General features: G+C 34.3%; 1 protein-coding gene across 5 annotated transcripts in view; it reads right to left on the reverse strand.

The window, feature by feature from the left end:
- The window catches only part of LOC136750280 (voltage-dependent calcium channel subunit alpha-2/delta-1), a 189,315-nt gene that overhangs the window by 103,351 nt on the left and 70,930 nt on the right, over positions 1-15,034 (reverse strand). For all 5 annotated transcript variants that reach the window (XM_066705221.1, XM_066705220.1, XM_066705219.1 and 2 more), the window contains exons 4-5: positions 8,795-8,854; positions 2,362-2,397 (exon numbers count right to left, since the gene is read on the reverse strand). In XM_066705221.1, the coding sequence (XP_066561318.1) occupies positions 2,362-2,397; positions 8,795-8,854 (96 nt within the window). The remainder of the gene's footprint in view (positions 1-2,361; positions 2,398-8,794; positions 8,855-15,034) is intronic.

Consider the following 15,034-nt stretch of genomic DNA (forward strand, 5'->3'; position numbering starts at 1 on the left):
ATCTATCTTTCCCAAGATGTTTTAAAAATGAAATCATTACCAAATCTTAAAAAAATCTCAAATGTTATTACTACAGGTGAAATAATATGCTGGTATGACTTCTCATTTAGAACGATACAAATGTACAAAGGCTCTCAACGATTACATTTAGAAATTGATAAAACGAATGTGTTAAAACACAGTATTACTGTATACAACATGGAATACTAATAAGAAGTCTCTTTGGTGTTATTACATATGAATGATATATAAATGATTCTGTACTGTGTGTTATCTTTTTAAACAAAACATTTTAGCGTGGCTGGCAAAATTATCCAAAATTTTAGTAACAAAAAAACAAAACACCAAATCAACCATCAACAGTCAACCAAAATGTGGGCTTTGAATAATACAAACAAATTGGGATTTACTATGACTCAATCAGTTTCACATCACAAACCAAGCACAAAACAAATCCCTACAGGAAAGATAATCAGTGATAAAGTACAAAAACTCTTGCATGGGAAATGATGGGAAACAGGGAATAAAACCACAAAAATGAAACACACAAAAGGACCTCCAGGTTTAATAAGTGCATGATTGAAGCTGGAGCATTATTTTCAACCATGAAATTTACAACGGGACAATGGCTTAGCTGTCATTCATGGCTTGAATCTCTTAAGCCTCTCTCTCTCCTTTAATATCTAATTCACCCTCACCACCCCCAATTGAAAACAGCACATTGTTTACACCGCAGTGCTTTTTATACGGCTTTACAATTGATGGCAAAGGCAAATACAATGTAACAGTCCTTTCAATATTAACACATGTTGAAACAGGCTAGAGAGCAAAGCTACTCAATCAGTCCTGGCAGCTTGTGAATCTCCCAGTACTGTAGCAAACTCTCCTTCACTAATAAATCTCATCTGTCAATTAGGAACACAACATGCGACAAGCAATTCCACTGGCTGTGCCCAATTAAGTCCTAATGAATAAGTGTGAACTGTACACTTTGTGGTGTGACACCAGCATAAAGGGGAATCGTGAAGCTGAAATATTAAAAGGTAAAAAAAAACACAAAAAAACCCATCAACTATTTAATCATCTTCACCTTAACTTCAGCAATAGACTACATTGCAGTTTTTGAAAGACTTAATGCAATGGTTTAAGCTTGCAACATGTCACTAGAAGTTCTTTAATTCCAAGTGACTAACTGAAATGGAATCCTAAACATGTCCCAAAAGTATCTCCAAAAATGTCTTTACAAGAGAAGGAAAAGTAAAAATAAGACAGGATTTAAAACTGGTAGGCCATCATTAACCAGAGAGCATACCAAGTTTTATCTGCCTGTAACATAAATGTAAATAAACATTCTTAAAATACTGAAAAGGAAACCACAGATAATGAGTTTACTTCACAAATGTTAATGACATCTTTTAGTATTACTATAGTCCATTAGTAGTATTTATATTGTCAAATGGGTTGAAAGCCCCTTGAAAAAGCTCTAAAATGCAATTATTTTTGAGTCTTGCTTTTTGGTTATTATGCGTCTAATTTTCTTAACGTGAAAATCATATTTTATAAAAATCTATATCACGATCACTCTAGGAAAATTTAAATAAAAGTAATTCTAATATTTGTTATTCTGGTTTTAACATTATTTGTATAATTACACATTGTCCTCTATGAAACAGGCAAAGACACTTCTGTACCATTGACTGGTACAAATTTGACATACTTGAAGGAGATAAAACAGACTTATAGGCTTCAAGTTGCACTGGCAATTAGGGGCAGCATTGCATTGACTAAGTATTTAAAGCACCATTTAAATGCCCAATGGATTCATGTACTTTGCACAAAGGAATGGAAACAATTCTTAAGGAGGTAACAGAAATAGCACAACCTTTCCCATGGGTTCTGTTGTCATTCAGCTATCAGGTAAAGAATGTGCCACTCTTTATAACTTTCTAAATATCTTGTAAACCAAAGCCCATGCCAAGTCAAAACCAACCCACAGATTGCCAATTACAAAATTGTACCCAATTGTGTTTTGATTCATAAGCAGTACAAAGCGTCTCCTGATAACATACTTTGCAATTTGACAGGAAGTGCAAGTTTTGATCTGTTCTAGCCCCAAGTTTCCGTTTATGACAGCCATGGTGTTTTGCTTCTGGTTGTTAATTCAGTATTATAATTTAATAATCTAAATTGGCTCGCGCTCAGAAAACTGTGTTGATTATTGAAGAGCTAGGTGTTTTATAGAGTTTAACTTTTAAATGTGCATAACAAAAAGAGGTACACACAGTCATTACTTTGAAGTTAACAAATTAAAGCAACATATAAATAATACACAAATTAACACATTGTGAAATATATACTTACAGGATCCTTTGCATTGTAATAAATAATTGCGTCGTCCTGGAAGAAAACAAACACACACAATTATTAACAAAATAACTTTGTACCACCTATAATTAGAAGATTATACTATAAGGAATAACAGTGAGATATTTGAACAATTCTGAAGATAAATGCATGCATTCCTTCACTGTTTGCCAGTTAATTTAATGAATATCCAGTGTGCAGCACAATCCAAAACATAATCAAAGATAATTAGAGCTACACTTGCTCAGTCAATTGAAAGGTTAATTTTAATTAACTGTGTTAAAAACATGATGTTAACTCAGAAATATGCAGCGTATTTGGCTGAACTAGCCGACATTAAGCCGAGTTGTTCATATTTATAAATAAAATTAACCTTTGACTGAGGGAGTGTTGCTCACTGAATGTACTGTCATACTAAACATGAAATAGGCACTAATAAGGATATCCTAAGTTATGACATATGGCAGCCCAGCACAGTTCACTGGTTACTACCACCTGGCATGCACTCCCAGCACTACATTAGTATGCATTACTACAAACACATGTGCACCTGGGTCTTGCTTAAAATAAACCACAAGAGTAACTGCTGTACAATTAATTTCATTACAATTATGTGCTGTATATTCCTAATCATGTTACATACTCTTTAAAGAAACCTTTTTATTTTTGGATAGCCTACAGAAAAAAAATAAAATAAAAGCACTCTGCTTCATTTATTTAGAGAACCCTAATTTAACCATAATTAGAACTGATATCATGCCAAATTAATTGTATTTGAGAGAAGAGAATACTGGGATGACATGTTAATGCCTTAATATGGCCTACAAATGGATTCTCTTCAAAACACCATTCCATGAATTATAGCAGAATTTCTTATATGTGTGAAAGGTATCAGAGTAGAATTTCCTGCCATTATTTAGCTGTTCCCTGCTGGCGATGCCATTGTAAATCTCACATAGTGGTGTAACATTTTCTGCTAAGGCTGTGAAATCTACTTTAAATCAGAGACAGGAGAAGAATAGCCAAGAAACTGTCTGCTGGTACAATTGAGTTATCAAGAGTGACAAATAATAGGAAATACAACAAACACCACAAAGTTTGTGGAGATTTTTGGACACTGACAGGTTAGCTAGGATTAACAATACACTAATAATACAAATTTAGTATTGTGGCAGTATTGAGAAGAAATTATTCAAAATATATAAATGTGAATTCTTTGTTTAATGAGATATAGTGGTAATTAGAGAATTCTATGAACAGGTCCAAAGGTTGAAAATAAATAAATAAATAAATAAATAAATAAATAAACACAGAAAATGAACATGGTGATACTGTATTTTTGACTTTGAAATGCTTTTATTAACACCTTCAATCGTGCTTATGTATATAAGCATATATATATATATACACACACACACACATACATATACATAATCTACTATTTATAATACTCAAATTATGTATTCACATATGTGAATACAACATTTTCATGAAGTGTGATTTTTAATAAATTATTAAAAACTATTATTAAAACTAAATTATCAGCATACCACACTGCTCTGCAAAAAATATGTATTGCTCTGAGGACTTTTGGTTGATTTGTGACGTTTTCCTGTGGTGCAACTACATTACAACCACTTATTCACATAAAACTGAAGTACAGTGCATAGTCATGTGATGCAACATCTTATGAGGTATCTGCATATGACCCATTTCTCCTCAAATAAGCTTTAGCCTTGACAAATTAAAATTGTATATAATTCTCAGTAAACAAATAGTCTTGGATGACACTATTGCTATTTCAAATTTTGCAATTCCCTTGTCATGTCTAGGGATTACATTGTATATAAGTTATTTCTATCAATTAGACTTATAGGCCACCGGGCAAATCTGGCAATTGCCAGAAGGGCCGGACCATTTTTTAGTTTGGTGGGCCGCTCAACTCCCGTGTGGGCCATTCGTCCCATCTGGATTTCTGCAATTTACCAACATCACCACATCCCACCAACCCCCCACCCCGGACCGCACTTCATCAGCAACCCCACGAGTCCAGGGCTGTTTTTTGGTCCCAGTCCGCCCCTGCAATTAACAATGTGCTTCAGATAAAAACGTACCTATATTAATTCAGAAGGCACACAAGGGACAGTAAGACATTTAATTCACTAAAAGAAAAACAGACAACATAGCTAACCTGCTTCAATATAACTGCTGATGTATCTTAATACTTAAAACCACTTAAATGTGACCATGTGTGTCTTGTAAGTAATATGTTCTTTCCTTACAGCCAGATGAATATAAATGTTTATTTAAACTTGAGGGTAACTACGCATACTATGCTGCGGCTAAATTCTGAATAGCTCTGGAGAACTACAGATTTGCATTAATACTGAAAAAAACATTACACTTCACATTTCTACAACATCCATCAATTTACCTATCATATCCACTTGTCAATTAAGGGTTAAGCAGCACTAGTTATTCTGACAAATAGGTTACAAATGACATACATATTCATTTCCCTGGCTTAATTGCTGTAAACTAATACCAACAATATTTGTTTGTGTCACCGTACATCTGAAAGCCATTAATATCACTGACCCAACTGGAGACGAAATTATCTTAACTAACCAACCGTTTCAATGCAATCAAACATCACATCAAACTGAATGGCGAGTGATACGCTTGATAAATTAGACAAATTAATTTCCCATATACCACTAATTTTTCTCCCATCCTGGCTTGGACTCCAAATAATAACTTCTGGGAAACCGCATACATTAAGGCTCACTGTATCCTATAATTGCGCTTTATATATTCATATATCTTTTCATGTTTTGAGATTGACCATAAAAACTAACACGACTGGAATATGTATCTATGCTGTCTTAAGTAGTATTTAATGCAGGTGGCAATGTAAAAGGAAAATTATTTAAGAGAAAACTAAAAGACTAGAAACTATTAACATACATTTACAAACACAAATGTCTGACACTGTGCCCAGTAGCTTACTAAAATCCATTCACATTTTGTTATTAAACAATATACTAGTAATATTTCATAATAGAGTTCCGGAAACATAAATTAACAAACATCAATGACAAAGACCTCTCCAATTAACAGAAGATCTAATGATAATCAGGTGGTTGGATATTATGCCATTATGCCTTCCCTCCAGTCTGTGTGTTAGTGTTGTAACCTCAGACCTAACCAGAGAAGCAATGTGCCTGTAAGGCCATGATACACTACGAAATTTCCATGAAATCCGATTTCATGAAATCCGAATGCGTTGGATTTTGTTGGATTTCATTAAATCCAAATGCGTGAAATCGCACAATTTCATCGGGTGAAATCGGGTGAAATCAGATTAAATTGTGACGCAATTGCACGCTATATAAAGGGTGTTTTGGGAGCGGAACTACGTGGTCAAGTTTGGAGTTTTGAAAAAGACAAGCAAGAAAGAAGATTGTACATACTTTCTGTATAGGCATATTTAGTTACGCAGCTTCAGCCATGCTGTACATTGTGGCAAAAATAAGATTCACTGCCCACTGCTTCACTGAAGTCTATGCAAGTGTACACTCAGTATTTGTTGCAGAAATTAATTAAAGCAATACTAGTTTCAGTATTGTACTTTGCAATTGTATTTTTCCAACATATTTGTTCAAAACTTGTACTTTCATATTTTTGTGATATCTAAAACTGATAGTCTTACATTGTTTCATGTGTGCATGTATTTATACAAAACAAAAACAAACAAAAAACAACATTGTACACTTTTCTTTGCTAAAACTATTTTTGTTACATTGAATCAGGGGTATGCATCAATCTGGAAGGCGTACTATATGTAACGGTAAGGTACAACAACATAAATGACATCAAAATCGTCACAGTATATTTCTTAAAAGATCATTTATCTTGCAGATTTAAAGAAATATGATTTACTAATAATAAAACTAGCACAAATTGAGTAGTGTATTTAAATGGAAATATGAACATAAAACATACAAATGATGTTATAAATGATATCAAAGCGCTTTTTGTTTTCTAAATTGGTACACTGCAGTCAAAACACATAGATGAAACAACTGTTTATTTGCGGGATAATCACTCTCAGTGTCCACTCAATCTGACTACAGTTGTAAGAAGACACTTGTAATGCTGTACAATGCGTGTGTTTTTCAAGCACATGAACTGCAGACTGTAGGTGAGGTAGAGATTGCGACTTGAACTTGATTTGAGTTTATGCAGCTAAAACGCCAAAGGCATATTTTATACATATATTTAGGAAAAGTCACAAACGGGTCTGCACAATGCATTCAGGAACACAGAGTAATTCAAATTAAATCAGTCAAACTGACCAGCCCTGCGCTTAGTGTTAAATTATGAAGGCGAATCATGCAAGAGGTCACATCACGAGTACAGTATCTGTGCTCAAACTGCAGGGTTCAAGCCGCAAATGGTAAAACTAAACTTCGGATTCAAACTCGATTCGTAAGGAAATACTGACGACAAGGAAAGGTTTTCTGTTTCATTTCAATTGCATGCAATGCTTTTCTTACAAGGGCAGTTTGAGTAGTTTACAGTATCACTTGTGAGCACAACACCCATTTACTGTAGCAATTATAATTTAGTTTGCTGATTATAATGAATTGGTGTTTTTTTTTAAGATACATTCCTATTTTTTTTTATTTATTACCATTAATATTACAGTGTTGTTATACTGTGTGTGTGTGTGTGTTATTGTAATGAAATGTATGGTTTGTATTATTATTATTATTATTATTATTATTATTATTATTATTATTAGCAACTGTACGCTATCCAAAACAGAGACATTGACTATTTTGCTTTTGATAACTTAAAGAAAAAGATGTGAACAAAGACTAATCAAGGCTAACTTAATAGTATACAAAATAATATTTATAAATATAAATGTATAACTTTTCATGTAATTACTGGTCAAATATTTAACACAGTAACATCAAAACACTAGAAGATCTGTGAAAGAGAGCAACCCCATGTATAAAATACATGACTACGATTTGAGGAAAATTAAATGGGAGGTAAGAAATACGAGACTGGAAGGATTTTTTTTTCTTGTTTATTTAATTAATGACTTTTGCCAATTTACCACAGTTTAATGTGTACGAGACAGTAGCCGTAAACTGTCCAACTCTCCTGTCCAACTTCCTTTCTGCTGTTCAAGCTTCCCAGTGATGTCATAGATGCTGTCATGTGACTCCTTCCTGCTCTCTGATTGGATACTTGTCCAGGGTGATTTCATGAAATCGGATGAAATAGCATGAAATCGGTCTTCTTGCGATTTCACTGTGAAATGTTGATGACATTTCGAAGAAATCCTGGGCTGCATTCGGATTTCATGGAATCAGATTTCATGGACATTTCATAGTGTATCGTGGCCTTAACACAAATGTAAATAAACATTCTTAAAATACTATTGCTATCTGCTATATACCTACTGTTATCTGTTGATTAGACCAATACACCCTTGCAGCAGATAAGTGTTAGTGGATAGTGTTCCTCCAAACTTAATACAAATGTTGATATGGTGACTGTGATTTCAAGGACTGAAAATGTTGTTTACGATCTCTGTGAATTTGAATATCTGTGGTCTGAAACCAAGGTTAAAAAGTAATTCAAAAATAAATATAATTTTAAAAAATGAAAAAAAAAAATAAGCGAGAGGCCTTTCTATACTGTGTGATCTACTTAATTTTGCCGAACCAGCTGTTTCAAATCTCAAAAAATATATACACCAATTGAGTTATTTTTAAGAATCCATGTTCAAACTAATTAAAATTTGTATTCAAATTAAAAAAAACCTATAACAAGGGCAAGACAGAGAAAGAGAGACCAAATTAAATTATAGGAATCCTTTTACATTTACACTTAATTGAATTGGAATTTAGATCATTCCAAATAGCTGCATCCAGAGTACTGGATAGTCTAGAACTATATTTTAGCCATTGTAAATAGGATATTCACGCAAAGTAATATACTTGATGATTAGGATTAGGTGATTAGGAGGAATCTGTGGGACAAGCACATTTCATAACAAATGTATCTTGTTTACACTTAATGTGACTAACACAGATCCAACAATTAACATTATTAAGAGTGTTCTCTAAATATACATGTAAAATACTGCACTAGTTTAATATAAAACTTGTTTTAAACAGTTTGTGTAGAAAAAAAGTCCCTGTAAAGGTAACCTGTAAAGGTTCAAATCTATTAAAAAGAAATTAACTGTCCCCATCTTAATAATAATAATAATAATAATAATAATAATAATAATAATGATAATAATAATGCAGTCTTCATCTATAGTCATTAGAACAGCAAACTGAGTATTTGAAGAATGGGTAACACTGTTCTGTATTGATGTTCAGGAAAATGATCAGTTTCTTACCGTAAATTCATCCTGCCACGTGTGATTCTTTTGGGAGTCCTCTGCAGCCGTAGCAAGGGCCTGAAAAATGTAAATGCATAAGTACATACATAAGTCAATAAATAATCTCTTGCACTTGCATATTTTTTAAGTGCCTAATGTGTGGCTAATCATTAGACCCAGGCAAATATCTAGTTTCAGCTTCAAAGAGCACTCTGCAATTAGAGAAATAACAGCAATTATGATTCTAACAGATGAAAATCACAGTACTGAAATAAAATGTGGGGTCTATAAAACAAAGAGTTTGCTTATCAGCTTGGCATGACAATGAAATCCCTCTTATAATGTATAATAGGATTCTCTTTCAAATAAGGGACTACAGAAAATGACATGTCAAGAATGATCCTCCATCCCACAGAGTGAAACATGTACGTGTTCATATCAAACCCAATGAAGTCAAGGAAGTGAATTGTCATGTGATTTAATATAAGCGTTTTTAATTTTAAAAAGAGTGAGGGTTATCAAGAGTTATGTAAAACACTTTTACTTTGATGAGGGAAACTAAAGGAACAATTATTCAAATGATTCTCATACATTTTGGTTGAATTTTCAATTTTGTAAAGCACAATTATTTTTCATTTTATTTAAAAAAAAAAAACTACCATACACTTATAGTAATTTGGAACATAGACAGGACAACAATCATCTAGTCATCCTATTGTGATTTTTAAAAATAACTTTCAATGTTAAACCTTCTACTCTTCTACCTTCTACACTACAGAATAAAATCAGGGCAGAGCAGAAAGCAATGTGGCACTAAAATGTATTCAATTCAGATAATTTTTACCTCACCTCCCTTAAGATTTGAGTAAATGACTTTGTTAATAGCAATGTAATAGAAAATACATTCCTTTTAATCTCTCCTGATTAAGAAATTGTCTATAATTCAAATTTCCCTCAGGTAATACAAGGTCTAATTTCTTATGTCTTCCCTGCAGAAGAGATACTTAACTTCATCTGAAAGGGGAAAAAAAGGAAAAAGCGTTCTGAACAAATGGTTTAGAAACTCAGCAGAGTAGTTACCCACCTCGACAAATGTGAGTAACTGGAAATATAAATGATTTATTTATTTATTTCAATGCTTGAATAAGTGCCTATTACGCTTCCAGTCCCTTTGAATAATAAGACTGCTTGCTTTCAATACATTGCATTTCACCACGTTTCTGGTCGTAATGTCTCAATTGAAACATATGATATTTGCTTGTCTGTTTTTTCCTTTTCTAAGGTACAAACAAACATCACAAATCCTACTGCTCATTTTCTATTCATAAGCAAAACATTCCAAGATAAGACTTCTACTCTATCCTTAAGAAAGGACAAAAACACTTTACTGAAAGTCAGGTGGAAAAGGTTGATCTGACAACGAAAAGATCACCTCCCTCGTTGTCATACCTTTTTAACAGAACAGACTCCTCTCGGGGGCTTATCCCATATTTCTGTCAACTGCTCTTTCTCTCGGAGTGGCAGGTCCCATGTAATAAGCCAGTGATCTATTATCAACTAGGCACGTATTTTTTTGACATTAAGTACAGCTATCAAAAGCACAACCCTGAAGGTGCACAAGCTTTAGGGGTAACAAAAGCAGTAGGGGTGGAGGCGAGGGGAGGGAGGTAAAAGTACAAAAATGTTCAGCAGGGAAATAACAGAAGTGTTAAATATAATATACAAATATCGGAGCGTTCCAGCGTGAATAGTGGCCTGGATTCAAATAGTTTTGTTTAATTAAATATAACAATGGCGTCTACAGAGAGACATCTATCTTCTCACCTACCCACTGGGATGAAACTATTTTTTAGACATCCTAGGATCTTCAATGCTTTAAATGTGTCACTAAATAAATGTGACCTTGGACTATTTTTGGATATGTTTTCTCTCAAATGTCTAAGCCTGTGCAAGGCTAGATGTCATTTTACAAAGTGTAACAGGGCACACCCGTAAAAATAACCAGTTGTGTAAATAAATTAATAAAATATAATTAATCAAAATGATCATCATCTTCTACTGCCAATGGATTTTTAGAAGGCACAACAAATGTATTTAGCTAATATCTAAAAAGTAATGTATGAAAGGGCAGCATACTTGTAATGAAATAAAGTTATCAATTTGTCTTTCACTAAGACAAGATTTGTACAGCTTTCAGGCATCTGCTTGTGTCATTCATGTAACCTTGTTGCCTTGAGAAATTGCCTTAGACAATAAAACATGATTATAAAGCTTTTTGCAAATCGAAATAACAAAGCAAATTCATGTGCAAGCTTTTTGAACTTGACAAAATAAATGTATCAAAATATCACAATGAATGTCAAAACATACATTGAATTTCACAGGAACTACATAATGATGCATCACTACCATAGTCCGCTGGCTATGGCCTGTAGAGTTGAAAGAAACAAAAGGTAAACAACTCAAGTTAAAAATGAATAATCTATAATATATACCTGAAATATGCACACTAAAAGCTCTGCAGGGAAAATAAGGATTAACTGTGAACACACTGTCAAGTAGTCTCTCTCAATCTAAATATAATATTAGATGATAGGTCCTATAACCTATCAAAGAGAAATGCATAATTCAATAGACAGTTTAACGTTTTAACACTTTAATATTTTATTTAATGGGAGTACTAAGAAAAAACTAAAACAGCTGTATTTAAACAGAGGCACAATAGATAATGGAGCTGCATTTCATTGATTTGACAGACAGCCAGGTTTGATTTAGCACAACCAGTGTGAAAGAACAAGCTATTTAACACAATACATGAGAGGGGGGTTTGAGGAGTCAAAACGGGGTCCGTAATCAAGTTAGGTTTCCGAAGATTCAACTCGTTTCCTCAAGAAAAAAACAAGGAGCCCCTGGGCTGATCATCTCATTGAGAAGCTACTTGTCGGCTCTGTCTCATCAGCAGCTAGTCATAGTGTGAATGATCTGTGTCCAGCTGTATTTTTAGACATTGACGCGGGAGTTGAGTGACCCCACAGCAGCTGCTGGTGACAGCATACTGCTGAGAGTTGCACCTGGGGTCTCAGCTCTCCAAGGTCTCAGCTCACCATTAAAGGCAATTCCCTGGTTCTTCCCTTAGGTCTGTAGCACTTCCTGTACCGTCCGTATGATGCGCTAAAAATAAGAAAGCTTCCAGCTGCTCACACTAGCTTGGCAAAATGATTTTTTATACAGAAAGCACGTCATTTGTATGAAGTAAAACTTTGGATTTGTCTTGTCCTTAGATTTGCTGACCACATGCTATATCAAATCTATAACAGATTTGTTCCCCCAAAAAAGGGTAGAATAATCAAGACTTGTACAGCTAGTTTGGCAGGCCGAATAAGCACTAATGCTGGACTATTCTACCCAAGACAACTTTTAGAAGTCTAGAGCATTTCTGGGTCTGTGAAATTAGCACAAAAAAAAGAAACTTGCAATAAGCTTTCATTGCTTCTATACTTTCATTCATGAACATTTGTAACAGATTCAGATACTCTGAACATGTGAATGTTACTTGATCCACAAAATATGTATTTTGATAGCCCAGGTACTGCTTTCATTGGTAAGCTTCCCAGTGAAAATCATTGAACTCTTTTCAAACGTGTGCACATATATTTATGTATATATACACTTATATAACCTGGCATGGCATGGACATTGTATCATTCTCCTCTTACATTTGCAACATAATACAGCATATGTACACCACAGCATCTGAATGTAGTTCTCTGAACAATAGCATGTCTTTTCTATGGTTTTCAAAAGACAATCTAAAGCCTTGCAAATGCTTTAAAGCCCTATTCACACTGAAATGCCAGCAAAATGCAGGCAATGTTTGCCTTCTTTTTCCTGTTGCACCCCATTCACACTGGCTTTGAATGCAGGCAAATTGCAGGATGTACCCATTCACACAGAAAACAGAGAATGCCGGCAAGAGTGCTGTAGCCATGGGAACGAAACACTACAAAAGCATGTGGATTTGGGAGAGGAGACACGGAACCATATTCTGGACGTGTTTGTAATATTGCGATCATTTCCCCATTTTGCCAGTTTCCTTCCATTGTGTTTACTGGGCTATTGGTTCTAAGCAGGGCACCGGTTCGGTTCGTAATCACTACCAAGAACAAATAGTCAGTAGGGAAAAGCAAATGATACATCAATCTAGGGTATATTTCATGCTATAACCAGGTCATCAGGTTGTGTGATTGTGTGTTTTTGCGGTGTGATCACTGGACCCAACAATCCAAGATCATTTGAACCATTGAACACAGTATGAGACTCGGCTCTCGGTTCATGGTCACGTAACAAGAGGCATTGTGTGGGGTCTTGACATATAGGCTACAGCAGCAAAGTTAAATCAACTAAAATAAATGCATGACATTACATTGTGTGTACATCTATTTTTTAAAGTTTTACATTACTGCCTTAAAATAAAATGAAATAACTCAAAACAAACTACCGTCAGTGTACACTATAATGCAGTCTAATACATTTGACTGTATAGAAGTATTATATTTTACATGATTTATCGGTATAAATAAACTTCTGACATGTGTGTGACAATAGTTAGCACCAACCTGTTGGTTCATCAATAAAACTTGCTGCGACTACATTATTTTCAACCTCCGCCATTTCTAATGACACGGTCTGTTTTTCGTTACAGTCACAAGTTCTTAGTCAAAGGTGGCTTAACATGGGGCCGGATTAAATCAAAACTTTGACCCACCCGCTAATAGAAAACTACACAATTGTACTCAGTTGTGGCTTCATTTCTTGCGAAATGTCACTTTCTCTAATCATAAATGTAAGCGCTATGAGGTTTGTAGTCGACAACGCAAGGAAGTGACACGTCATTTGATCCATTCACTCAGACCTGTTGACCGAATATTGCCGGCAAGTAGACTAGGACCCGAGGTAGAAAATTGCTGGTGTCGAAATGCCGGCATAAACCCTTTCAATCAGATCTTGCCAGCAACAAAATGCCACCAGAAAGCTGGCATTTGTTTCAGTGTGAATATAATAAAGCAAAACTTTTTTCTTTTGACAATGGTGGCAAAAACATGTCCTCTGGGGTCACTAAGCATGGTTGTATAGAAAGAGCAACAATATCAATAACATTATGGAAGAAGAAGAGGAAGATTATATGTCTGTTCCAGCAGATTTAATAATATTGAGCATAACTTGCATAACATAATTAAAGAAATTACATAATATTTAGATAGTTATTTCGTCAACTGAAGGCATAAACATTTGCATGAATGGTCAAATAAGTCACAATTTTGAAATATTTATCAATAAAATGTTTCACACCTCCTTAAAGGCGAGGGAAGCACACTGTCTAGATACATCACTAGGCTGCTGCTGGTACTGAGCTCTACATGCAAAAGGAAGTTATGTCCCCAAGTACAACATCATAATACTTCAAGCCACAAGATAAAAATGGTTTAATGGAGTCATCGCAATACATGTAATATGACTGGAAAAAACAAACGACCAATTAAGTAATTTCTTGTTTGAGTAGAATGGCCTGCATTGGGTTTTAAAATGAATAAAATGTATTTATTTAATTAAATGTGTTCATCTAGTTAGATCTTTCTTTCATAGCTTGCTTCTCTGCTAATTATAGAGACAGGCAAAATTATCCTTTTATACAAACCTTTCAATTGAAAGGTAACAAACACACATTTTATTGATTCAGCCCAATAATCACGATTATTGAGATTGAGACAATAATGAAATGAGTTACGGTACCATGTCTTGCGATTTAATGAAAATGCAGATAGAATCATGATTCATTGTGACTGTAGTTTCTCCTGTGACACAATAAGAACTGCTACTACTAGTAGTAGTAAACATGTATTGAAATATACTTCACTGGATATCTTTACAAAACTGACCACAGAAGTTAAGAAGTACACTGCATGATTTGGTACCTCTGTGACACAGGTGGAACTTCAGCACATCCACTGTTTAGTGTAACCTAATACAATTGAATCTGTTGTCTTCTATTAAAACAATGGCACAGTTTAATTAGAATTCCAAATATCAAAGTTCCATAGAACCAAGGGCATGATCATATGTAATGAAAAACAAATGATACCTTAGGGGTTGAAAGTGATGCTTTGATACAGAAAGTCTATGTTATCTAGGTTTCTGATGGTAAAAGCTAATTATTTTAGTTACATTGTAGACACTGGTCTTGGGGAGTATCTTAAGGTT

Source organism: Amia ocellicauda, chromosome 5 (assembly GCF_036373705.1).
Source record: "Amia ocellicauda isolate fAmiCal2 chromosome 5, fAmiCal2.hap1, whole genome shotgun sequence".
Classification (NCBI taxonomy): Eukaryota; Metazoa; Chordata; class Actinopteri; order Amiiformes; family Amiidae; genus Amia; species Amia ocellicauda.